The sequence below is a fragment of the Coloeus monedula genome (assembly GCF_965178545.1).
Source record: "Coloeus monedula genome assembly, chromosome: 2".
Classification (NCBI taxonomy): domain Eukaryota; kingdom Metazoa; phylum Chordata; class Aves; order Passeriformes; family Corvidae; genus Coloeus; species Coloeus monedula.
In genome coordinates, this window is record NC_138782.1 from 26,151,398 (window position 1) to 26,176,769 (window position 25,372).

A 25,372-nucleotide genomic window follows, 5' to 3' on the forward strand; every position below is an offset into this window, starting at 1 on the left:
CAATAAATCAAATCCAATTTAAACCAGGAAGTCCATTCAGTCTAGCCCAGGCTGGAAATCCTATCAATGTCTATTGCATTTCTGACAATGGGACAAGGGCGTTTCCACCTCCCTTTCTAAATGTGGAATACCTCTGTCTCTCCTGAGGCTAACAGGATAACTCGGTGGACTCCTGAGTCCAATACATCTGCTTTCAGTAATTGCTATTATTTTGTGAGGCAAGGTCCAGAGAAAGGCATAAAACCCCACTTATCCATAGGCCAACTTTCATTAGATGGCATTTCCTCCCTTACAGACCCTGATGACAATAAGACTGTCCAGAGCTGTAATAGGTTAATTTCCAGATATCCCTGGAACTAAAGAAACCATTAGAGTAGACAAGGATCTGCTGATCCATCACTTCAGCCTGTGCATATTCAACTGAGAAGCCTCTGCAACAGGTTATGTGTGCAGGCTTGTTCTGGAGCACCAAGGAGCCCTTTACGGTCAAAAAGCTTTCAGCCCCCCCAAAAGTGTTAGCTGATTTGTGGTTTGGGCAGCATTTGGCCAGGTGTTTTCCTGCTGTACGTGCAAGTCTACAGAGAATCTGTTGCTTCTCAGTGCACCTTCAGACTGTCCTAAATGCTCCCAAAACCCTGGCAAGGCTGAGCTCCCTCACAGACCCAGCCTGAGGTGCATAGTCAACAGCTGTGTAACCTTTTGAGCAGGGAGCAGTTTGATTAAATGGTGTTTTCTTGGGTGAGGGAGGAGAACATAGGGGAAAGGATCCAGTAGCCATTGGAGATATAAAATTAAAATGAATTTTGGTCATTTTTAATAAATATATATCAAGGAAATTTCACTTTACTACAACAACACATTAGTATACAAGCATCTAATATTTAAGCTTAAAACATCAAGCGTTTATCAAATATTGGAAAAGAGCAGACATTACTAGACTATCTGAATATAACACAAGAAAAATCAGGTTTTTTAAAAAATTGGTCCTTGTGGACAAATGTCTAAATGATGATCCTACTCATACACTGTATGAATGAGATCTATATTTAATATTATTATTATTATTATTATTAATAATAAAAAAGCTTCTGTCTTGGAGAAATCAGGTGGGACTTGTACTTTCTTTATTTGTCATTTTTCACAATGATAACCCTTACAAACATACCAGCTTACACTCACCTGACTTCATAAAGGTTATCACTGATTTAAATCCTGCTGTGTTTGTGGTCACCTGGGCTCAGGGGGGGCTTTCTCCTGTGACCACGGGGCTTTCTGCGAAAGACCGTACAGTTTACAAATGTATTTTTCTACCCAAAATAACCATGGCCCCAGAGGTCTCCAGCTGAACCCATGAAACCCAAAGCAAAAGCTCTCAGACCCTTGGCACCTGTCAGTGCCAAGCCTGGGGCTGTGTCCCCCTGGGGACGCTCCTGCCCTGCACCGAGCTGGCTGCTCCCCCAGCACACAGGTGACTTTCACCCTTTGGGCAAGAAGCAAGCAGAGATGTCACTTGAGTGCAAGGTGCTGTGGGAACAGGCAGCTATTTATGAGTCAGCTGTGGCCTGGATGTGGCTATTTTCCTGAGCACATCCTGCCAGTTGTTATGGGGACTGTGGGAACTAATTAATTTGGTGGATCTAAGACTCACTCTTGGTCGAACCCCAGCTAGTGTCTTCTGGGCATTTTACACAGCACACTTTTGCAATTGATCTACCTAGGGATGACGAAATGTTGTCCTCAGCCACTGAAATCTCAGCTCATTTCTCCAAAATGTTCTTTTTTAAAATTAAACCCCTTACATTCATTCAGATAAAACTGTGTTTATCGCCACATTATTAATTAACATTGTGCTTTTTGCCTTCTTGTCTTTTTCTAAATCAACAGCAAAAGTCATAAAAAACTCCCGCATGCTTTTGCGATCTAAAAGAGAGAAATTATGTGAAACAGAATAAAGTATAAAACATGCCACTGGTTCATGAACTTCATTATACGAAGAAGAAAAAAAAGAGCCCCAGCAACAGACAGTTGCCATAGAAACACTCAAGCATCGAATGCTTGTTTACAAGAGACATCTCTCTATTGTTTCTTAAATCCCTTCCTAAGGATGGCAAATCAAAAAGCAATTGAGCATCAAAAAGGAAGAACAGAGATGTTTGAATAGGAAGTGGAACTCAGTACTTCAAAGGTTAAAGGTTTCTAATAATATTGATCCACCCTGTGGGTTTCTTTTTTAATCTCTGTTTAGGTTAAATCCCTGCTGTATCAGATTCATACTTAATTTTCACGCTGGCAAAAATTAAGACAAAAAGTAAGGCACCAAAAAAAAACCTGCCCTGTGTAACAACAAGCCTCATTAGTTATTACAGCCGAGGTGAAAACATGCAAGTACTTGAGCTGCTTGTTTGATTCTGATTAAGATTCCATAAACAGGTTATTTCTTTATGCTATGTCCTATTTTGTCAGTTGAACAAGACGCTGAATACAGGAATTCAAGAGTATCAGTACAAAACGTAAGGATGGTTTATTCCCAATCCATGAAGACAGTCCTTTGTCAGAACGAATACTGAGTTACAAGGAGCCTATCATCCTTGCTGGTAGCATCAATTTGTTTACCAGACTTCTAATTCCTTGGTAAACATAATGGAGGTTCTCCTTAATTAATGGCAGACTTCTTGGGGGCGGGGATATGTAAAACGATATGTTTTCCCCATCTGGCTGATTGGCATTTTCAGCAACGAAAGCTCCACCATGGCTGCACAGACTACAGTGCTCAGCAGAAATGCAACCGTGTTCTTTCTGAATTCTCCACATTTATAAATAGCCGCTGATGCGGATGGCAGAGACACTTTACGCAATCTGCTCTCCAGTCTTTTAGGTCTACACGTCATGTTTGTGGCATGATTGTACCATTCGTAGAAAACTATAAAAAATCCATTCAAAATAAAAATTTGATAGAGAAAGAACATGCTGTGCATGCTTCAATAGAGCAAGAAAGATGCCTCATATTTTACTTCCTTTGTTGCAGCAGATTTTATTACTTGGTAAAGATTCCTTTTTCCTTAAGGATTTTTTCCAAGATTCGCTTATGTTGCTCTTGTCATTACATCCAGTCTCAAAATAGTCATAAAATTTGCCTTTACATTCAAGAGCATGGGTGCCTCTTACAGGTTCACAGTTTAGGGCGATGCTCTCTCGCTCAGGTTCATTACCTCCTTTCTCGTCATTAAATTTTGCCTTTTCCTGATTACTGTGAGACCTGCCATTAGTGATAAATATTTCATTAGCAGGTATCTGGTCATCACTTCTGTAAGAAGGTGCACTGCCAACTTCATAATCCACCTGCTGGGAACAGCTTGGCAAAGAAATGGGAGGGGAGGAGGAGGAGGAAGAGGAGGAGGAGGAGGAAGAAGAGGAATTACTTTCTGTGCTAGCATTAACAGAGTAGGGTAGATTTAAATAGTGACTGCCACATTCTTGATAGAAGCAGCACATGTGGAGCTTCTCATACTCCTCCTTTGCCATCCGAAGGCGTTTTCTGTATGGACAGTCCTGAGGCACAAACCACTCTTGCGGGGAGGTGCCACTGAAGGAGCAGGCAGAGAAGCACCAGTTGTTCTGCATGATGATCTCTCCGTGGATTCTCTTCATGAGATTGTTGATGAGGACGGATCTCCGCAGGTAGACTTCGGGATCATCAATGAATTTCAGCTTTTCCAAAGACATGTAAAGAATATGGGCCCGCTCCTCAAACACGGAGATTGTCTGAAAATGCAAAAAACACAAGATATGGAACTGAAGGCAATCAGTTTTGTTCCAGACAAGGAGGAAGGAAATGAAGCAAAGTATTCCCTCTGTGTCACTACTTTTCTGTTCTTTTTCTGAGGCATCTAAAACTGGCTTTTCATTTTGCACATCCATGTAGCTGGGAACCTGCTTTTTCTTGCTCACAGCATTCCCCCATGTTTAGCAGCTGAGCTTAGGAGGTAAGTAGCTGAGCATTACACCACAGAGGCAATTGCAGGGCATAAATCCAAGGTGGGAGAGGGAAATCCAGATGCACACATCTGGCTCTTTAATTACATTTGGGATTAGAACATAAAATTGTTGTGCAGTTTTGCTCCAGTGATGGCTAGGGGGGCTTTTTGTTGCAAATGGACCCAATCCCATCATCCCCTGTGGGGCTTCTACAAAGCTCTGAAGCCGAGCAAGGGTCTTTCCTGCAGTGTCAAGGTTTGCAAGAGGCAGCCAGCAGCCATCGCCTCACACAGCAAGTGTTGGAGCATTTCATCTGCTGCCAGTGGAAGAGGCCCTCCAGCGAGGAGGTCTCCATTTGCCAGGCTCTTACACTGCCCTTGTGCACAGAAGTGCATGCAGGGAGGGAGGCAGGGAGAAACCCATCTCAAAGCATCCCAGCATCTGGAGAGCAGCTGTTGGCCTGCATACTACGCCCTGTGCTCTACAGGACCAGTGGGAACGTGGATAGGCAGGGGCAAGGTCAGGAAACGAAGAGAGGACAGGGATTTGAAGAAATCCTGGCTCAACGCCCACAGATTTGTTCTCCCTTCCATGGTCCTTCCAGGACTCCCTTTCTCAGCACTGGCATCACGAGCAGGTTACTGCCCCTGGGAGGCCCCAGATCCTGCACTGTAATAGCTACCCTGGGAATCAAAATAAGAGAGGGGGCAACGCATGCTACTGTAAGCACTATTAACTAATTTTCATTTTTAGCAAGAATTTGGTTTGCGTAGGAGGAGAGCAGCGCAGCACAAAGAGAGACTGCTCTAAATCCCCCCATCTGGGGCTTGATCATTCTTCCCTTTCCCACATGGTTACAGCATTTTTGCAGAGTGGAAGTCGTAGCTATGAGGACTGAAAGAGCTTAAAGCACAGCTGCTTTTCACATCCATTCAGCTCTCCTCAGCCCTCTAGCTCTTTCCACAGCCTGGTCATGTCTGCGAGGCTTAGAAGCAGCACAGTGCCTCATAAAAACAAAAATTGGCCATAATTTCAACGAGTTCACAGCCGAAGCTCTTTGTTAGAGAGAGTAATTTTCTATAATAAATGACTCATTTTAAATTATAAAGGTTCATTTGCGTCCTTTATACCTGCTGCAGCAACAGTCAGTGAAGCCATAAAAGCCTGGAGCAAACCAGTAAGCCTTGAACTGGGATTCTCCCGGAGATATGTCCTGGAGGGACACCAGTAGGAACAAGTTGTCAAAGGCTTCCTTCTACACATTTGCCAGCAGCCCTCTGGAGAGAGGCTCCTGGCCCTACCATCATACCCTCCATGGGACAAGTAATCTCAGAACATAACTCTTTACTGAGCGGCAGAGGTATAAACATGTAAGAAATTCAAGGAAACCTGGTGGGCATCCTCTCTCTGCCAGAGCTCAGTGCTGCAAAGTAGAAAATGTATTTGGGCTGAACAGAAGAAATTGGTGACCCAGGATTTCTGACATGATACACCTCTACAAACAACAGCACCAAACGGTGGCTGGGTCTCGCTTACCAATACCTCTACAACTGCTTTTTACTGCTGTTAGAAAAGACTAAGTAACTATTCCTCCTCCCCCTCTTTGTAAGGAAATTAATCACTGATACAAAAAATCCAACGATCTTGTAAAAAAAAAAAACCTGGCTGAAAATCGGGAGAGTGATGTGACATGTGTGAGACACGCTCACAAACCAGAGCACATTTTTCAACACCCTTGGTGCTGTTTATTCACTGCTCTGGCAGCAGACTGGATACCTCCTGAAATTAACAGTGGGACAGTTTTTCACCTTCCTTGTCCCAGTACTTATTTCCAGACAGCTCTATTTGTAGCTGAAAATTCCTTCAGCTACTCTAAGGTCCTTGGGAACTGAGCTTGACATTACTGCTTGCTTCCCCTCCACAGAAATTCCTCCCCCACTGCCAAGAGAACAGGGGTAGCACTGGACCTCCATGGGCCAGGTAGGATTCAACGAGGTAAGGATGGCATCTCAAGGCATGAGCTACCCTTAAGCACTTCACCCCAGGCATTCAATTCCATACAGAACTGAGCCCTTAATGAAGAGGAGCATAAAATGTCACAAAAAAAGTCAGATTTCAATTTATGTATTCACTGGCCTGGGAAACATTTGCTCTAATCTCTCCCCTGACAACTTTCACTGAAAAAAAAAATTCTTTCATTTAGTAATCTGTTCTTTGGGAGCACTAGCTTTTTAATAAACACGATTAAATACTGAAGGAACTTGTACTCGCTTTCCAAGTCATTCTGGTTTTTTAGAACATCTGTAACCCGTGTGGGGTATATGGAACCTCTTAGTATTTTCTCCCCTGGAAAAAAAGTTTTATATGAGTGGGAAATCTTTTACTTATGTTCTTCCTTTCTGCTGTTCAAATGCTGCTACGGAGCTGTTTCTGTAAGCGTGACATGAACTAGCTAAGAACAAAATAATCTGAAAAAAAAAGTTATTCTCAGCATTTCCATTTACAGTTGTTATAAATGCAGAAACGCCTTTGCTTCTTTTGCAATTGATGACAATACAACAATAAATGTGAAGAAGTGACAACTGTTTGTTTCTGAGCAAACAGCTGGATCATTCTCCTAATTTCAGCAGAGTATTTGAGCCTTCTGGAAATGGGTCAATCGAGTGTTACTAAGCATCTGAAACTCAGAGTAAAAATAATGACTATTAGAAAACATACTTTATGTGTACAGCTGCTGAGTGGTGGATGAAAATCCTCTTCTTCCACATATTTCCTTTTAAAGTATGTGATCTTGGATGTTGTTACAGGATTTGAAATTCCCCTGTAATGTGATCCTGTGGGTAATAAATCAGATATGACAAATGACATGCGGTTTGCCGGAGGTTCTCCAAACAAAATACTTTTCATTTCCCTTCGCGCTACAGGAGAACTCCGCCGCATATTTTCGCATCTATTCGCGGCGAAGAAATAAACCTTCTCCTGACTAGCGCACGGCCCGGGGGCCGGTGCGAGCGGCGGCGCGGGGAGCCGGGGCCGCCGCAGGGTGCTCGGCTGCCGGACAACTTTCCCCCCGCGCCGCTCCGCCGCTGCCGAGCGCGACGGCGCCCGGCGGCCCCCGCGCACCTGCGGCCCCGCTCGCCCGCGGGAGACCCCCGCCCTCCGCCCGCCCCGCTCCGCGGACAGACCCTGGTCCCCGCGGAGGCCGCCCGGTCCCCCCGCGGCGGAGCGGCGCGGCGCGGTGCGGTGCCTACCTGCGGCGGGGGGCCCGGGGGCCGGCGGGGCCGGGGCCGGCGGGCCGGCGGGGCCGGGGCGACCGCAGCAGGGCGGCTCCCAGAGGGCGCGGTAGGCGGCGAGGTCGGCGGCTCCCTCGGCGGCGATGGGGCGGCCCAGCCGCTGCATGGGCAGCACCAGGGTCATCGCGGACGCCGGCACCTGGAAGCGAAGCAGCGCGGTGAGCGCCTGCCGCACTCACCTGCCCCCCGCCCCGCCGCGTTCCGCCCCCAGCGGCCCCCAGCAGCCAGACCTCTGCGCACACGTATATTAAAAACATACGCTTATCGATCTCACATAGACACACGTTTGGGTTTCCCTCCCCCCCCCCCCCCGCTTCTTATGGCAGGAAAAAGAGGGGAGCCTTCTCCCACAAAGGGCGCGGGGTCCCCGGCACCGGGAGTTGGTGCGCCCTGCCCCCAGGCCGCCCCCGGACCCGCTCCCGCCGCCCCCCGGCCGCGCTCCCGCTCCCCCCGCCGCCCCTTCCCGGCCCCGGCGGCGCTCACACACCGGCACGGATCTGCTCACTGGCTTCCCATTTCCTCCCGGCGGCGGTGGCACGGCGCGCTCGGCACCGGCGGGGTGCGAGTCTGCCTGTCTGGGTGCGTGAGTCTGCGGTGCGTGTGTGTGTGTGTGAGAGACAGAGAGAGAGAGCGCGCCCAGCAGTCCGGGATCGCGTTCCTTTCTTCTTTCTTCCCTCCCAAACGACACAGACAGCGGAGACTTAGGTAGTTGTTTCCACTAGCCGCGATCGGACTTAACTGGATCTGCCTCCAGTCAAAACACTGCGAGACTAAGACAGAAAATTGGCTCCGGTTTCACGCCGTGAGTTGCGGTCCCATCGGAGCCAAGCACAACATCGGCGGAGCGGGCGGAATATTAAGCAGGAGCGGGGACTCCGGGGCCAGCGCCGGGCTGCAAGCTGCCTCCTGCCACGCCAGCGGGCGGGAGGGGAGGGGAGCAGGGGGGGAAGGCGGCAAACTTTCTGCGAGGGGCGAGGGATGAGTTCATAGTCACCTACTTCTTGGCAGAGAAGCGCGGAACAATGCGCCCAGACACGGCCCGGCCCCTCCCTCTCCTTCCTCCTCCTCTCTCTAAGAAAGCGGCATGTAGTTTCCCCGCGGCGCAGCCCTCCCGGAGGAAGACGACGGCCCGAGCAGGCGGCGGGAAGGAGGGGCTGCAGGTGGGCAGGTGGAATTTCAGCAATTGTTTGTGTTAGCAGCTGAGCGCTCTCGAACAAGAGGAAAAAATAAACCGCAGCAGAAGAGGGAGGAAAAATAAATCGTTCACATCTGCCAGTTGTTTTCTTAAATCCTAGCACAAGGCTGATACTTTATTAAGAAACGGCTTCCAGCGTGCACTGTCTGTGTCTTGGATGCCTGCGTGCATGGATCTGCCCTGCCTCCTCACCGGGGCAAAAACGGGAGCTGAAGGGACAGGCAGCTGAGGTCCCCAAGCAGTTTGCCTCAGTAAAGGCCACCAGCCTCACTGCAGTCGGACTGACAGGTGCCTAAATCCCTTCCTCAGAGCCAGTTTGCTGCTAATGCACTGCATACAGCCCTCAGTCATATTCTTGCAGTAGCTCCTTAATGCCATCTTGCTTGCTTGTCATTTCTTGGACCAAGAAATGACACAGAGAATGGCAAGCCACTGGACAAGCCAGTTGAAAGTTATCCCTGACATGGACAGTATATATTATTTATTCCCCACACCTTTTCTTACCAGCTGAGTACCAACACGTGGAAGCAGTGGTCGAAACAAGTGAGTCAGTCTGCTGACCTAATAGCAGGGCCAAGAAGTGGCCCAAGAACCAGCTAAAAAGTAATATATTTTGTGTTTGAAAAGCTTACACCATCATTAGAAAGCAGCAATGGACTCTTCTCATTAATCCACATGGAGGAATCATTCACAGGGGCACATCAATCTTCTCACACTGGCAAGATGTCAACACTCAGTGTTTGTCCTGAGAGAATAAAGGTTGGAAGAAACTCACTGCTGCTTCTGGAAGTCAGGCTTTCTTTGCTCATAATGAATTCAGCATCTCTTTGTGAATTTATTTTTTTTTAATGAGAATCGGAGATTTCAAGTCTGCATCTTTTTCTTACCATATTTCTTCACAAATAGGTCTTTCTAAGCTAAAGCAGAAAGATGCAGGAAGGAAGGAAGGAAGTGTTGGGATGCCTTCTGCACAGTGCTGCTAATTTATCTTGAAAAACTGAGTTCTCTGGACAGCCACGAAAGTAAATGAACTGCTTCTGCTATTTACAACATGCCAAATTAATAGAGACAGGCCAGTTCACTTCCATAAACAGCTACTGTCCATGCACTTCGTCCATGTTTCCAAACTGTATAAAAACAAGGCATAAATAATATATCTTCCCTGGGAGAAAAATAACCCCAATCACCAGAAAACCAAAGCCCCAAACAAAGCTTGTCTGTCTCAGCATGTGTTACAAAGATTTAGAGGTGGCTCTCAGCTACAGAGTAAACCCCATTTTGTAGCAGAGGAATTGCTTCAGCATACAGAAGCTGAGAACCAGGCTTTTAAAAGGGCTCGTGACTCTGGGCGTGCTATTTGTTCCCCTTGGATATTCAGAAGCACTGATTTCCAGCTGCTGCAAGTGAGTGGGAAGAGAGCTGCAAGCACCCAGCACGTGGGAAAAGTCAGCCTCCTTGAAGGTAGAGTTGGACACGGCAGAACTGTAAGCCAGTGTTTACTGAGGAAGCACTGCCAGACCCAGCTCCACAAACAGGACCTCTGGCCTGAAGAGCCAGCCTACTGTTTTTCCCCGGTAAGGGTGGCAAAATCCATTCCTGAGTATCTTGCCAGAAGTCCCACAGCAAATCAGTGTCAGCACCAGAAATAGAACCAGATCTCATAGTCCTCCAGCTGTAAGCCCAACCCATTTATATTACATTGTCTTATGCAATGGAGGGATTTCATCCAAAATCCCGTTGGTTTCAATGAGACTTTGCAGAACAGCACACACATTGTTACATTTCCATTAGCACCTCTGGAAATAAAGGATGAAAGATGTACATTTGAGCATACAATACATTTACTATACAAAATTACAGGAAAAGGTTGACACTTAGGGCTGGATTCAATTTTGAAAAATCCATTTGGGAGCCTTGTGTGGGCTTCAATGCCATGGAAGCCAGGCACAGTTTTTTATTGAACCCAGCCCTCCATCCTTAGGCTACCACAATTTTTCCATTTTGTCAGCCAAATGCATTCAGTGTGAGGACACCCTGAGGCATCTACAGCAGCCTGAAGGTTAAAATGTCAAACTTTTTCCGTATGCAGTTTCACACAGTAAGACTACTATACATTGCCACGCTATTCCATTTGCTGGGGTTTTCACTCCCTATTCCTCCAGAGCCATTATGATGTTAATGAGAGAACTGTAATGATGCCATTCACATTATAACAAGCCTGATGTGATGTCAGAGAAAGGGGCTTTTTATACAGTTCCAGAATGCCTCTAAAAACTCAAACTTAAATATAAAATGCCCATGATTATCAACCTGCAAATCTCACCAAGACCAATAAAAACAAGGGAACAGACTTAAGATGGCTATTCCTTATTTAACCCCTGGGTTTGTACCCAAGTACTGCAGCAGGTTCAGTCTTTACCATATAGCACGGAGCGTTTTCCATTGCATAACAACATGACTTGAGGAGAGAAGAGCGTTTCTTAGCTGTGCCATGCCATTGTTAACATCTGGGTTGCAGTGCTTAGAAAACAAAATTGCTGTCGTTTTGGTAGCTGTTATCTTTCTGGCGTTTTAGAAAATTTACAATGCAGAAGCAATCAGGAATCCCACTGCACACTGTGCAGACCCACTGTCTGAGGAAGCAATGACAGCTGGCGAGAGGAAGGGGAAAGGCACAAACACATACCCAGACTGATGTACCTCCCTTGAAAACAGCCCCCCTGACTGTATCACCTATAAACTGTTCCGGGCTAACCTCATTGTAGGCTATCTGCTCTTTATGGTTGATGCAACAAAGTTTGGTGTCACCAACTTAGCTGAGGGAGGGAGGACATCCTGTGGACAAGAGCATCATGGAAAAGGGCATAAAGGCTCCCCTGGGAGCAGCAGATAAAGGCATGAGGAAGCCAGCATCGCTGGCAAAGAGAGCAGAGCCATGCTGTAGAGACAATGGTGGACTGATGACAGCTATGGCAGAACTGTGACAACCTCACATGGGAAAATAAAAGACTAGATGGAGGCAAATAGGGAGGACGGGCAGGAGGTGGCTTGGCTCTGACCACAGCAGCGGACAGGGAAGAGGATGTTGGGAGCTTGTGTTTAAATAGATCAAACTGGCTGCTATGTCACAGGTTCAAGGAGGAGGAAGTCACAAACAGAGATGGGAGATAATGAGGGCTTTGATTAAAATGTTCATTGTTTGGATAGATATGCATGGAGTTGGAGTAACGTTATGAATGAAGCAGTGGAAACACTGGGGACACCTAATTGCAGCACACTGGGGCAGCCCAGTCACAGGAAATGAAAGCAAAGGATCAAAGACAATCCCTGCACTCAGGGCTCTGGAGGCAAGCTGAGCAGCAAGGCTGCAAGAAGTGGAAAAGTTTCTAGAATTGGCTGTGATGGATTTAAATCGAAAATTGGACTTCCAAGAGACAGCTCCTGGTTGGGAGCAGACAGAGAGACTTCTTCCTTCTCTTATTGATATAAGATAGCTGAGGAGAACTGCATTGTGCCAGTGCAGAGCAGTGCCTGGTCTGTGGTGAGGGAGATGGTGACCACAAGCATCAGGGAGGCAGCAGGGGGAAGAGGGAAATGAGGACAGGTGCAGCAAGATGGTGTGGGCCCCAGGCAACGATGATTTTCTGTTTCTTCAGCTGTACCTCTGCCAGAGATGTATATAACACCATCTAAGAGAAGCAGGATCCAAGGGTGAAATGAAACAGTTAAAGCTGGCTGGAATAACTAGACTGGTAGAACAACAGGTCTGTGTGCCAACAGGGTCAATTCAGCTTTTCATCCTTCAGAGGTATAGATAAACTATAGACCTGCCAAGTCTAGTGTTTTTCTCTGTATTTCTTGGCCCTTCCTTCAGGAAATTTCAAGGAATCCACTGGGTTGTTTTGGAGTTATTTTGCTTTGGTTTTTTTCTCCCCCTCCTCTTTTTCTAGAGCTGGAGTTACTGTTTGGTGGAAAAGGAATTAACTTGAAATCAGGAATTGATTTCTGTGTCAAGACACAGCCCTTCCATGGAAGTTTTTCAAAGGTATCTTCACTCAACTTCCACCCTAATTTAGATTATACCACTCCAGATGTTTAAGTGTCTCTTTCTCAAAAAAACATTCAGAGCAAGTATTTCTTTAACTTTTCTAATTCCCACATGCTAACTTTTTTCTTTACATACTTTTCAGTTGAATTGTTCCCAGAAAGAGTTTATGGAGTTACTCTGGACCAGTATGTCAGAGTCCCCTGGGTTTCAGTGAAAAAAAAGATTTAAAAGAAAATCTCCTTTTGGATTCTTAACACTTGTGCTTTCTCCTGCTTCTGGTTCCTATGAGGCAGAACTAGAGAAAACTTCTGTTCTGACAGAAAAGATGTTTCCTCTCTTATTTCTTTGCAAGTATATGTCACCTATCAGAAGTCTTGGTAGCCAATATGCAATGAGCTCTTGAATGCTGGCTCTAACAGTTAAAGTTTGCCCCAGAATTTATGCAAATATATGAAAATGCAAGAAAAATTGCAATTTATTTTGCCACAGGGCTCTGGCAGATATGAGAAAAGGTGCCATCCTATTTACTGCAGCCATCTCCCTAAGGCTGCTTTGCCTGCCTGGTCTGGGAGAACAATAAAGCCCCGTGGTATTCATTTCAGTAAGCATAAATATTTTTTCCAGTGTACTTAGCCAAAATGTCTCATATGCTCTCTGCCTCCACCCCTCTGGTGGCTGCGTGGCCTTGCTCGACATAAAAATCTCTGTCCAGGATCCACTTAGCTCAGTGGGGGTTTAGTTTGCAAAACGCTTCAGTATCCTGAGGGCAAAAGGTGCTGCTCTTGCTGTAAACTGTAACCGACAGCATTTCTGATTAGTTAACCTTTGAGAGGGCTTTTAGCGCTGAATAGGTGCTCAGTGTTATTATTGGGACTTAAGTCAGAGAGAAAAAGGAGTCCCGGTAGTCAGGCGGGGCTGAGAAAAAGCAAAGCCCTGCTGTTACATAAGGAGACTTCCCAAATCACCAGGCAGTTCTCATCACTCGTTCTGGAAGAGAGGTACCAATTAAAACCGCTTCCCCACTTCACTTTCACTCCGGTGCACAGCACATGCATGTCACTGGCACCGTAAATGAGATGGTTTATGGAGTTAATTATATTGCACTCTTCACTTTTTGTCTGCTGAAGAAAGTAAACAAAACAAACACAAAAGTGTTTTGGAACAAAGAGCGAGTTGTCTCCCACTTTGCTGTGTGCTACTTTCCATGAAGAATGAGAGCTATTATTATTCTTTTACAAGTTTCCTTCTAAGGGAAATAAACACCAAAGGTAGGATTCCAAGGAAATGACTCACAAATATTGGCAACAGGCTCTGAAAATTGGATCCAGTCCTTGCAAAAGCCTTTAGCAGAATACTAAACCCTCTTATTGCAAAATAAACTTTTCCCAGATGAGCTCCACATCAGCTCTGCGAGTGTGCGAGTGTGTGTGAGTGTGTGTGTGTGTGTGTGTGTGTTAGCACTCGGAGACAAGAACAGAACCCATTTCTCACATCTCCCCTTCTTCCCTCTGGGGCACCGCTGCTGATGCCATTTTAGCTGGAAGCTGGAAATCTTTAATAACCGACTGAGTCATCCTCGGGAGAGGGAGGGAGAGGGATGTGCCTCACCTTGCCGAGCAGCAGGCTGCCCGCCGGCCGTCCCCACCCAGAGACCCCCGGCAGAGAGGGCCGGGCAGACGATCTCCTACAAGCCGATCTACAAGAACTGGCAGGAGCCTTTATCCTACAGCTCTAAAATGAAGGGCAGAGCAGAGAAGGGATTTTTTTTTTTTCCCAATCCCCTGACATTGCATCGAATTCAGCACGGCAAGATCAGCCTCTAATAATCTGTTTTCAGTCACTGAGTTAGCCTTTCAGATGCTCAGAAGGTAACCATGCACCGTGACTCATATTTTATTTCTTAATCAGGAATCCCAGGAACCAGGAATGCAGACATTGAAAAATCAGACAGCTGAGCAAAATCAGTGCGGCAGGATTACCATCTGCAAACAGAACAATCTACTTTGCATATTTATTTCTCAGCTGTTTAAAATTTTGAATCATAAATGCATATTCTGTATCACTTGTAATGCATACACTCTAAATCGCTTGCACTCGCTCATGTTGGTTTGGGGGGTTTGTTTGTTTGTTTTGTTTTTGATGATTTCAATCTGGTTAGACAAGAGCGACAGAAATTGCAAACCTTACACAGAATTCCTTTGTTGCTTGGTTCTACTTAGACAAGCCTATTAAATGAAAGAAGCTGGTCCTCTCATTCATTTCCTTTGCAAATTCCTATTTAACCACTCCAAATCGAGATGAAACAAATGGTGATGCTGGTCCAGAGTCAGATTTTTTTTTTCCAGAAAGTCCCTTTACAGCCTGCCTGAAAGCAACTGGCAGCCAAGTACCTACTTAAGACTCTAAAGGTTGCATTAGTGGAAGTTTTGCGTCTGGTTCAAGGCATTGCCAGGTAGTTTCTAAAGCCTGTAATTCACTAAGTGTCCAACAGACACAGCTTCCAACAGGACCTCTAAGTAAGGAACGATGTTTATATAGACTGTCTGAGACATTTGAATTGTTCTGAACTCCAGCCATTGCTCAACCAGTTATAACCAGCTGTCAGGGTTGGGAAGGAAACCAGGATAAACCAGTGTGGTGTCGCCTTCCCGAATCTGCTGGCAGGGTGGCACAGCAGGCTGGGAGGTAGGAGCTGCTCGGACCCCACCTCACTGCAGTGCTAGTGGGTGAATTTTAATATTCATCATTGCAAGGCTGCTCATTTTAGTGACAGAAAGGAGGGATCAGCTAGGAAGTGGCAGCTGCTGCAGGGAAGGCAATGCAGAGGGATAAAGCCAAGCGCATGATAGAAAACGTTTAGAGATCCACAAGTCAAAAACCACTGTAATCACTTTGGCTACCCCCTTTCTCAGCCTTTTGTTGTGCTCAGCTTTTTCTGCTTTCCGGAACCCTCCTGAAGCAGCCAGAGCAGCCACAGCCACAAGAGACAGGCCAGGATCCAATCCTTCTCAGGCACCACTGCTTCTACACCTCTGTGTTCTGTTTTTCCCTGGACAAGGGAAAATAGCCCTGATTGTCTGCCTGAGTTGAGGCATCTGCAGGAAGCACCTTCCAGGAATGACTCTCACCCATTTTGTAAAGATTAGGCACAATAAGTTTAGTTACAGGATAAAAATCTCCCAGCCACAACAATGTGGCACGGCTGCAGTGAGGAGTTGGAAAGGAAAGAGAATGGAGAGAGCCCACCTTGCTATGGGACATAGGAGGGTTGATTTAAAAGCATATTTAAAAATGTTTTTATTCCAGAGTAAATACTTGCAATGCCCATAAAATGCCTTAGAAAAAGAGAAATGTCTAAATAATGAAAAGATTATAAAATTATGATACCAGTGCAGTTGAGTATCCATTTTTTATGCACAATGTAGCTCATGAGGCAACCAGGCAGCACACATGACCTGTAATCAGCAGGAGACACTTTTGGCAGGGATGGATTAGTCATTCACCCCTGTGCTCTGGTGACATCTCCTCAGAGAAAGGCTTTCTGGGGTAGCCTCACAAGTTACAGTGTTAAGAGAACATATAAAATTTTGATGCAGAACTTCATATTTGACTGAATTTTTTTTTTTTTTTTTTTAGAATTTCAGCATTTGGGTTGGTTCTTACTTACTTACATGACTTTGCCCATTCATTTCTCAGTCTCCTTGCCACTGTCCCTGTTTTCAGACTTCACTTTTATGACCTATAAGAACAAGCAAAAAAAAAAGATCAATTTAATCAAAATTTAACAGGCTTTGTTTATGTTTCAATTTACAATGCAGACGAAAAATACTAAGTTTCTTTTTTTAAAAAAAATCAAGCATTTTCAATTTAGTTTTCATTTTAAGTCCAATCTATTGATTTAATTGCTGAGGGAAAAGTAATCTCTAAATATTTATATCATATGAAATAATTATGCAACCACTGTCCTTGGACGGAAAATATTCTGCTAAGATCTGCATTCAATTATTTAGCTGGCGCTACAGAAAGTGATTATTCCTTTTACTTGAGCAGTAGCTTAAAAAAACTTTAAGTTGTTCTGAGAATTAATTTTCAATTAGAGAACTGTTTTGAGGAGTGTGTCCTCATGGAGGCTGGGAACTGCAGCTCTCTGATCCGCACCGGAGGTTCTTCCTCCAGCACTCGCAGTTGGTCTTTGTTAACACTTCATTTTTCAGGAGTCCTTTTACTGCCATGAGCAGGGACTGTTTATAAGGACAATGCAGTCCAATGTGGATGACACTCCCAGGGACCAGGAAGGACCAGGTGTCCTGGCAGAGTCTCCAGTGCATGCTCTAGGCAGGAAGTGCAGATCCAGGTGTGTGTGGAGAAGGGGAACACATGGGTATGCTCCAGCTGGAGCAACCCAGCTCCCTGCAGGAAATTCCCCCTGCTCTACACGGGTGAAAGGAGCACAGGAAACCAAGTGCTGGACCCTGCACTGTTGAAGAGAATTTATTTTCCTCTGTCCCAGAGCTGAGCAGTCTCCAAAGTCCAGAAAGGAAGACAGTGTTATGTGTGGGAGGAGCAGCATTTTCAGAGCAGGATCTGGTGCAATGGCAATTACCCAAGGCTGTTCCTGCTTGCCTGCTCCAAAACCTCCTCACAGCTCCTGCACAGCTGTGTCAACCCTCTTGTTTATCCACATGGCGTGTCCTGGACTATATCTGAGCTCCAGGGACTGGGAGCTGCCTAAGCTAAGTCCTGCAAAGTTTTCTCACTGCTATGAGTAATGGCTAGGGACAGGCAATTGCTTTGGTTTAAACAAACCTGCGCAGCAATACTCATGGTTTCAATGAAATGCAATACTCCCCAAGTTTAAAACAAAACAAAACAAAAAACAGGAAAAAGAAAAAGAAGATATGGGGAAGCAGTTGTGTTTTCCTTTATATTTTCAAGGTTTGTACAGTATATTGATACTCACTCCAGTGTCCATATCCATGTTCACCTACATCTACAGCAGCAGCAATCAAGGCACTGTATATCCAGTCCTTCTCAAGTGTGCACTCTGGAGCAGAACAGTGACTCTTTTTTTGCTAAAAGGAGAGAGATTTTAAACTTCAATATCAGTTCATCCATCAAACCAACAAGAAAAACTGAATAATGATCAGCTTCAGTTCAGTTATTCAGTTGAATCATTTTTGTCATTGCAGTGAAATTGCAATATGAACTCTAAAATAAAATTTAGATCTCATGTTAAATCTCTGAAGGACTTTTTGGCTCCAGCTTAGCTGCTGTTCCATGATAATGAATCAAAGATTCATTTCCTTCCCATGTCTACTTCTTCTTGACACATTCCTGCTCACCATCCCTCTCAGTTACATGCTCTCTGCTTTTCACAAAAGGAGGAAAAGACTTCCCTCTCTCTCTGCTTCCAAGGGCCAGACGGTGCCAGCCCAGCTCCCATTGAGCAGTTCCTCAAGCTCACCTCGCTCCATGAATAGTTCCACTGAGCACAGTGGGGCCGCTCAGCTCGAACAAAGCTGGCACAACCTGGCTTCCAGAGGAAAGATCCAATCAGTCCAAAGACAAAAACAAGCTCACAGCAACAGTGCAGGGCACAGCTCCGACTTGGGGACAGCCAGAAGAAGGTGCCAAGTTTCTGTTACATCCCGGGAGAAGTTTGCACAAGGTTACCAGAGGATTACGCAGAGCTCCAAGGGAGATTCTCTGGCAATTCTGTGCTCGGGCAGTTTATTGTTATGAGCTTGGGAAATACATCCCAGTTGTCTTTAATAGGAATGCACCACAACTTCTGAAGGATTTATCATCTTAAAAGAGAAATCCCAACAGCTAAAAATTTGGATGCTGAGAAATGTACCATTCAATTACAAAGCAAATTATATGGGTCTCCTGTGTGTGGTTCTGCTCTCAAAAAGCGTCAGCAGCTTCCTACTACTTTACAGCCATGAGAGCAATTCCTTTATTTAGACAAGCACACAGTAAATCAGAAATAAAAGGCCTCAAGAAAAATATCTCGGCAGCAATTCCAGATCTGAGGGGCACAAAAGGAGTTAAAAAACAGCAGAGCATAGCCAACAGTTGAGAAATAAATCAGTAAAAGTTATTCTGGGAGCCAGTGGGTCACAGTAAGTTAAACTGTGTACTATGTTTGTTTCTGAAATTATTCCAAAAGCAAAATTATTCCAAGAGAGAAGAATAAATATCCTGGAATAATCCAAACCAAAAATCAAATATAAAAGGAAGAATCTCATTGGATTCCAAGTCCATGTCATCTTGAAGGAATTAACCACTTGCCCAGGTTTTGATGTCTATTTGTTTCTAAGGACAGAGACTGGAGAGGAAAGCATTAGGGGAATGCAGGGAATCTCAGGCAGGGCACTAAAACTGAGTTACTTACTCAGTTTACATACTGTGTATGTTTTTAAATGAAGTTGATTTTACCTTCCAAAATCTAATCCTGCTAATACAGAACACATACTGTGTTTCAAAGTATGCTTGTACAAAGGAAGTACTACCTTAATAGAAGTCCAAAGTTGAATATATTTAATTTTAACGCAGATTTTGGCATTGAGGTTCACTCTCAGGCCCACTATACTGTGCAGCAGGGCACTGGTTGCCCTAAGTATGATTCACCCAGTACCACCTGAGTCATTCCACACACACAGGTGTAAATGTTGCAGCTTGTAATAATTCCAGAGTTCCTGGAGATACTCGGTACATCAGGTCCTTCTCTGTCAGTGTGCTATGAGCTACTCACCCACTATGAGCTTAAAACCAAAAGTAAATGCATACTTAAAGAAGGTACAAATAAACCATTATTTTGCTTGTTTAGCAAGAATTTAGCTCTAACAGGTAGCATTACAAAATCACTGCTGCTCTGGGGGGCTGTCCTGGTGCAAGGCAGCATAATGCAACTGCATTTCAAGTCCCATATTGAAGGATTTAAGCACCCATGTAAAGTTTGACTTGCATATTTTTTAATCTCTGAAATAAATACCTTCATATGCATTTTAAAGGCTGTTGATTTTAAAGGGAGATCGATGGTTCAGCTGATAAAGTATCCCACACTAAAGGTGGTTTAAAATAAAAAAATGCAACCCCCTCTGTGCACACATTAACTTACATTTGGGCTTCAGCTAGCTGACACAATTTTTTTCACCAAGAGCTTCAAAGGCAAACAATTCTAGTATCTGTAAGGCATCAATTTTCCCTCATGCTTAGGCTTCCAAGGACTCTTCCAGTCATGCTCCTTTTTCCAACCATTAGCTATATTTAGAAATAAATATGTGTAAGAAATCCAGAAGAACTTACGGATATGGAAATACCTATTTATGGAAAGCAGCAAGTCTGGAGACCTTCTTCTCGTCCAGCCTAGCTGAAGGGATTAATAAATTTGTTTGAAATTATTCTGCAAACCAGAAGGATTTTTGAGACTAAAAAAAGAGGGAAGAAACCCCCAACTTAGTTGAATCTAATGTAAGTCAATTCAAGTTAGTTAAGGATTCCTTTACTGGCTTAGTGGTTATTTCCCAGTACTGATGTGAGGGTTATTACTGAAATACATTGTCCAGCTACTCCTCCTACAGGTCAACACACTGAGATCGTCCTTGCTAAGAAAATGGTTCTGGTGTTTCAGAAGGTGGCATATTTTTTTCAATGCCCCAGCCTGATTACAGGCACCAAATTATTTCTGGAGGCAAACCATCATTTTCTGCTGCCCCTTGCAGAAGAGAAGAAACCGTGATCTCAATTGCTTGTATTCATTAAAGATCCTCGAACACATTTCATAACAGTAGGTTCTTTAACCCCAAGGCTTTGGCCGAATTCCAACTCAATTACTGTCTACCTGAAAATTCTCCCATTAAATTAGGATTGATGGATTTGTCTCCTCCCTTAAATTGGTGAGCAGCAGTGGCTTGAACTGCAAAGAGCTTTCTAGGCTTCATCTTCAGACTGGCTGATTTCAGGGTTAGGTTAGGAACATAAATACACTCACCTGACCCAGGACTATATACCAAAATTAGTATTTGTTAATGTTGCACAAGGACATTAATTAGTTAATTAATTAAAGTGAAAAGCACAACTCCACATTGTACCGATAAAAACAAACCAGAAAAGATCACATGCAATAGACTTGCTGAGAAACCCACTGCCAAAGGGAGTTGGTGGGTACAAGTGAAGGCTGAAGGTCTAACTGCAGACCACCACGAAGCGTTAACAGTTTTTCAGATCCACCCCGGCATAAACAACAACATTCCTACTTTTGGTACAAGCCAGAACTGTTTGTCATCCAGTGGTTACATGGGCTATGAATTAACTGGATCACTTCACAGCTTTTGTTCTTTTGATGGCAGCATTTGCTGGGGATGCTTAATTTGCTTTGTCCAGAATGACAACGAACAGTTTAAGTGCATTCTGTATTTCAGGCTCTTGACGCAGTCAATCTTACAGTCTGCCTTCTGAGAAAGCTTTCAGTGAAATGTTCTGCATAATTAGAGAGGGTGGGATATGCACTCAGAGAACAATTCCTTGAAATATTTCTGGCAGTGAAAGGTTTGCCTAAGGATGGATCACCCTCTTCCATGGAAAACCCAAGGAGGGAGCAGAGCAGCAGGTCTGTGAGATGTGCAGTGGTTTGGGTACCAGCATCCTTGGATCTTCCAGGTTGTCTGAAAACACCTGCTTCTGAATTACCTTCAGTAATTGCTCTCTCTCAGCTCCCTAGTGGTGCTGATGCTTCCACATGGTCACACACAACCACCCTTCCTCCCAAAAGGCTCCCCAGGGTCCAAGCACCAGCAGCAGCAATCCTACTGCTCTTGTGTCAGGTAACAGGGCAACCTATGACCTTGAAGGGGGTCCTGTTGTGGGACAAGTATTCTGTGGGTGGAAGATGGGGAAAAAAGAAAAAGAGGGAATGCTGCTGGAGGTTTAGGAGAACCCCTAAAATAACATCAACTGTATGAAAAGGAGAGAATTTTAAAATATGACATTGCTATATATTTTCTAATTGATTTTTTTTAACGGATGCATTGTTGTACTAGAAACAAGTAGAGATTTCTGTCCCATCAAAATAACTCTCTGGTGTTCTAAAAGTATTTAGATCCATTTCTGTTCTGCCTGCACCTATGGATTTCACTTCCAACAACTTTTACAAGATTTTTTTCAAAATAAGATGAGAAGTGTTTGGTTATATTCCAACAGGCAACAGTCAGCAGTGTAAAATGCCTCCATGCTCAGAACAGCTTCCTCAGGTAGTGATTTCCATGTCATTTTAGCTGAGGTAAGCACGGATTGCTGGGGAAGGCCAGCTCAGCTCCAGCTGTGCACTTCCACCCCCCTCCCTGCACTGGCACTCATTTAGGTTCTGATCAGTCACATTGGGGAACAGATCTCACTGAAAACTTTTTAAAAGTCTTTTTAGGTTTTATCCTGATCCTTCAGTGACTCTTGCTGATAGTGAGCATTACTGAAAGACCAAGGTATTCAGCAAACCTCTTTGGCATGTTTGAGCATAAGCAGAAAAGCGTTCTTCTGGATATAATACCATGGGCAGTAATTTCTATATAGTAATGCTTTACAAAGTATTTCACAATATCTTTCAAAGATGTGCACCAGTTTCACTGATAAATTTAAGAGTATGACAGGTCATTTACTGCCTGGATATATCAATGACGTGGAAGAAAAAGGGAATTTTAGCAAAGAGAAGAAGGATGGCAGTGCTGTGGGTGACAGTACTTTGCATTCGCTGGCAAGCCCCGTGTGAAGTTCAGTTAAAAACCGAAATGAGGAGACGCAGAACGGCTCCATCAGAAGCGTCTGCTTGGCTGCACAGTGACAGATGGTGAAGGCTGAATGGTTAATGCCATTTCTCAGCCTACTGGCCTGGCTTGTGCTCCCAAGTGTCTTACACAGTCTCAGGAAACTGCAGCAAGCCTGTGTGATGATTTGCCACTGAGGCTTACGAAGATCTAGCTACATATTCATGACCTTTAGCCTAGCTGACTGATTTGGAGCTTTATCAAACAGCTGATTATGTGGCTTTTTCTTTTCCTGCCTATTTTTTTTTTTTTAATATAAATATGAATGAATTCTGCATTCTGTATCTCCTAAGAATGCCAGACATTTTCCAGTGAAGGCATTAATTAGCAAAGGCTTGTGTGACTGACGTTGTAGTCTATTGGTACTTCAGGTCTCTGCAGATGAAAATGCTGTGGTATCATGGGAAATGTGTACTTAACTCTAACAGCAAGTGGAGTACAAATCTGGTCTCCTTTGGCATGTTTAAGCCTGCTCCTTTTCTGAACTGTTGAACCACTGCAACAAGAACTGATATCACAGAATACAACTTTAGATTTGATCACTGTTATCTCTTACACCCACATTCATTACATTTGTAAAGCTCAGTTGGCCTGGTACTCTGAATTTCCGTTTGCAGTTAACCTTTAATTGCAAACAGTGGGCCACGGTGATTGAACTCTTTTCATCATAGTTCTTGAAATCAGGACTTTCCCGAGCAGGAATGGAAGATGAAGTTTTCTTACTTCACACTAGCAAAATTAAAAGCAGAATAGAATTTTTGCATAATGCAATGAAATAATATGAAAGGCTACAAGGGGAGATTTTATTCCGCCTCTAAAATATACATATTAGTTCAACATGATCTTACACAATTTGACAAGAGGATTTTCATTATTAATAAGATGAAATGTAAGGCTTCTAATTAAGTGGAAAACAAACCAGTGTAAACTACACTCAGAACACACAAACCTATTAGGTTTTAAATTTAATAATAAATCATTTATCTAAAGCCCAGCTGATTTGTTGCATGATGTTGCTTGATGAGGGTTTATTTCATTTCTGCATTTTTTTCTTCCTTCTATCCTTACTATTCTTATGCCAAAACAACACTAAATTCGGTTTTTTGAGTCCCTGTGCTGAAGTGTAGCTACTCAAAATGATTATCAGGTAACAAAATGCCTTAGCAAGGGTCTCATTCATTTGGGGGGGGGGGTCTAATTTACAAGCAAAATTAAATGTCTAATATGAATAGAACACTAAATTAGAACTGCACTGTTGGACTGTAAAAACAAAAATACTAAAGGAAAAAGACCCACAAATTTTATCAGGAAAAATGCTAAATAGCCCTTGACCACAGGAACCTTCAGAACCAAGTAAGTACCGACTTCCAAAGGATTTTATATACTATCTAATGTGAAATTTGCCACATGAAGACAATTACTCAGAGACAGCCTCTGACAGGTAAAGTAGTATCTGTCTAAAAGCGATGTAACTTGGCTCTACCTGTCTGAAGCAATTACTGTTTCACAATAAACTAACTACCAACTATGAGCATTACACATAATTCTGCTCAGATACTTGTATGAAACATGGGTGAGTGCAAGGTACCACACATGCAGCTGAAGCTGTGTAGTAACTCTTTTTTTCTGTGATCTTTGAGTAGAAAATGGCTGCTTGTAATTGGTGACCAACTATCAGTCTACAGATTCTATTTCACTAATTCTTTTAAGCCATGTTTTCACAGCTTCTCAAATCCTCTTTTAAATCAAGTATTTTTCATATTATCACCTTTCAACAAGTCTAACATAATCTGGAGAAAGACATTCCTGGGTTGCTTTTTTCTAACAGACAAGAATACCAAATGTCTTGTGACATCTTCTAAACAAAATGGTCACAAGTGCTCTGTTCAAAGTTTCTCAAACACCAAACATGTAGCTGTCTGCATATGGAATGCCACATTGTTTTTAGGTGTACAGCCTTTGGAAAATGCTAGCCTTAACAGCAGCAACTACCATTCTATCTTATTTGCAGGAGTCCTAGGATTTGCACAGATGATGATGGTCCAGAGGATCAGGATCATACAGCAAAGAAATGCACCCCTCTCTCCACTTCCATCTGGTAAAAGCCACTGGCCTATGCTCCTTTCATCTGCAGAAATGGGAAGAAACAATAAAAGCTTTTTATACTAAGTGTTCCCACGTTTAGGATAGGAAAAAATGCTTTAATTGTTCTAACAATTCTTTTTTAATGCATACTAGTAAGTATTAAAACACACATATATTCAGACACCTCATAAAGCTGAGCTGCCATGAAAGTCCAGAAAGCCTTTTCTGTAACAGGTACCACAGAAATCATAAGAGGATAGTACAGAAGATCTAAGCTGGATTATAGTAAAATTATAATTGTTACTTATGGCAAGTGTTCCTTCATGTTTAAATCAAACCTCAATTATTTCATCCTACTTACTCCTTAGAAAGCAGAAGTTAAGCATTAATATGTTAGATGAGATCTTTTCTGAGAAATGTATGTGGGACAAACAAGCAAAGAGAACCACAGAGGACCCCAGAAGAAAACTGTATAAAGTCAAACAGAATGATCACCTGAGTGTGCCTTTATTTGCCAGTATACACATCATATTTGTTAGAACATTGTCACACTGGTTAATTTTAAGTTCTCTAAGCAGAAGGTTCATGACATCAACAAAGACTGGGGAACAGAAAGGGAATTGGGGAAACTTAGGAAATTTGTAAACAGAGCCAAAATGTGTGTAAGGGCTAGGATTACCTTGCCAAAATTAAAAAATATTTTTTCTTTAATGCAGACAGCAGTTCCAACGGTTGACCAAGCATTACTGTCTTCTGAACAGTGAAGTCTGTTTTTGTTTACAATGTAATAAATTCCAAAGGAAAGTGACAACAACAGGTTTTAAAAGTGATTTTTCCTTTTTTTAAAAATACTTTCCAGCAATTCAATTCACATGCAAAAAGCTGATTTCACATACAGAAAATACTTTGAAATACCCAAAGTCCTCAAACTGACAAAAATACATTTCACAGAGAT

The 25,372-nt window shown here is 43.7% G+C and overlaps 1 protein-coding gene across 1 annotated transcript; it reads right to left on the reverse strand.

The window, feature by feature from the left end:
• Nucleotides 1–1,035: 1,035 nt before the first annotated feature.
• Nucleotides 1,036–8,135, reverse strand: SERTAD4 (SERTA domain containing 4). Its single transcript, XM_082302421.1, has 4 exons — nucleotides 7,756–8,135; nucleotides 7,227–7,407; nucleotides 6,694–6,809; nucleotides 1,036–3,762 (listed from the first exon to the last, which is right to left on the reverse strand). Exons 2-4 carry the CDS (start codon nucleotides 7,390–7,392, stop codon nucleotides 3,001–3,003), a joined length of 1,044 nt encoding a protein of 347 aa, XP_082158547.1. The 5' UTR covers nucleotides 7,393–7,407; nucleotides 7,756–8,135; the 3' UTR covers nucleotides 1,036–3,000.
• Between the last annotated feature and the right edge of the window lie 17,237 nt (nucleotides 8,136–25,372).

Coding starts and splice junctions, on each gene's coding strand:
- SERTAD4 (XM_082302421.1), bottom strand. CDS start 7,392: ATGACCCTGGTGCTGCCCATGCAGCGGCTGGGCCGCCCCATCGCCGCC. Junction 6,810..7,226: donor CCCCGGGCCCCCCGCCGCAG/GTAGGCACCGCA, acceptor TATTACCCACAG/GATCACATTACAGGGGAATT. Junction 3,763..6,693: donor TCAGCAGCTGTACACATAAA/GTATGTTTTCTA, acceptor TTGCATTTTCAG/ACAATCTCCGTGTTTGAGGA.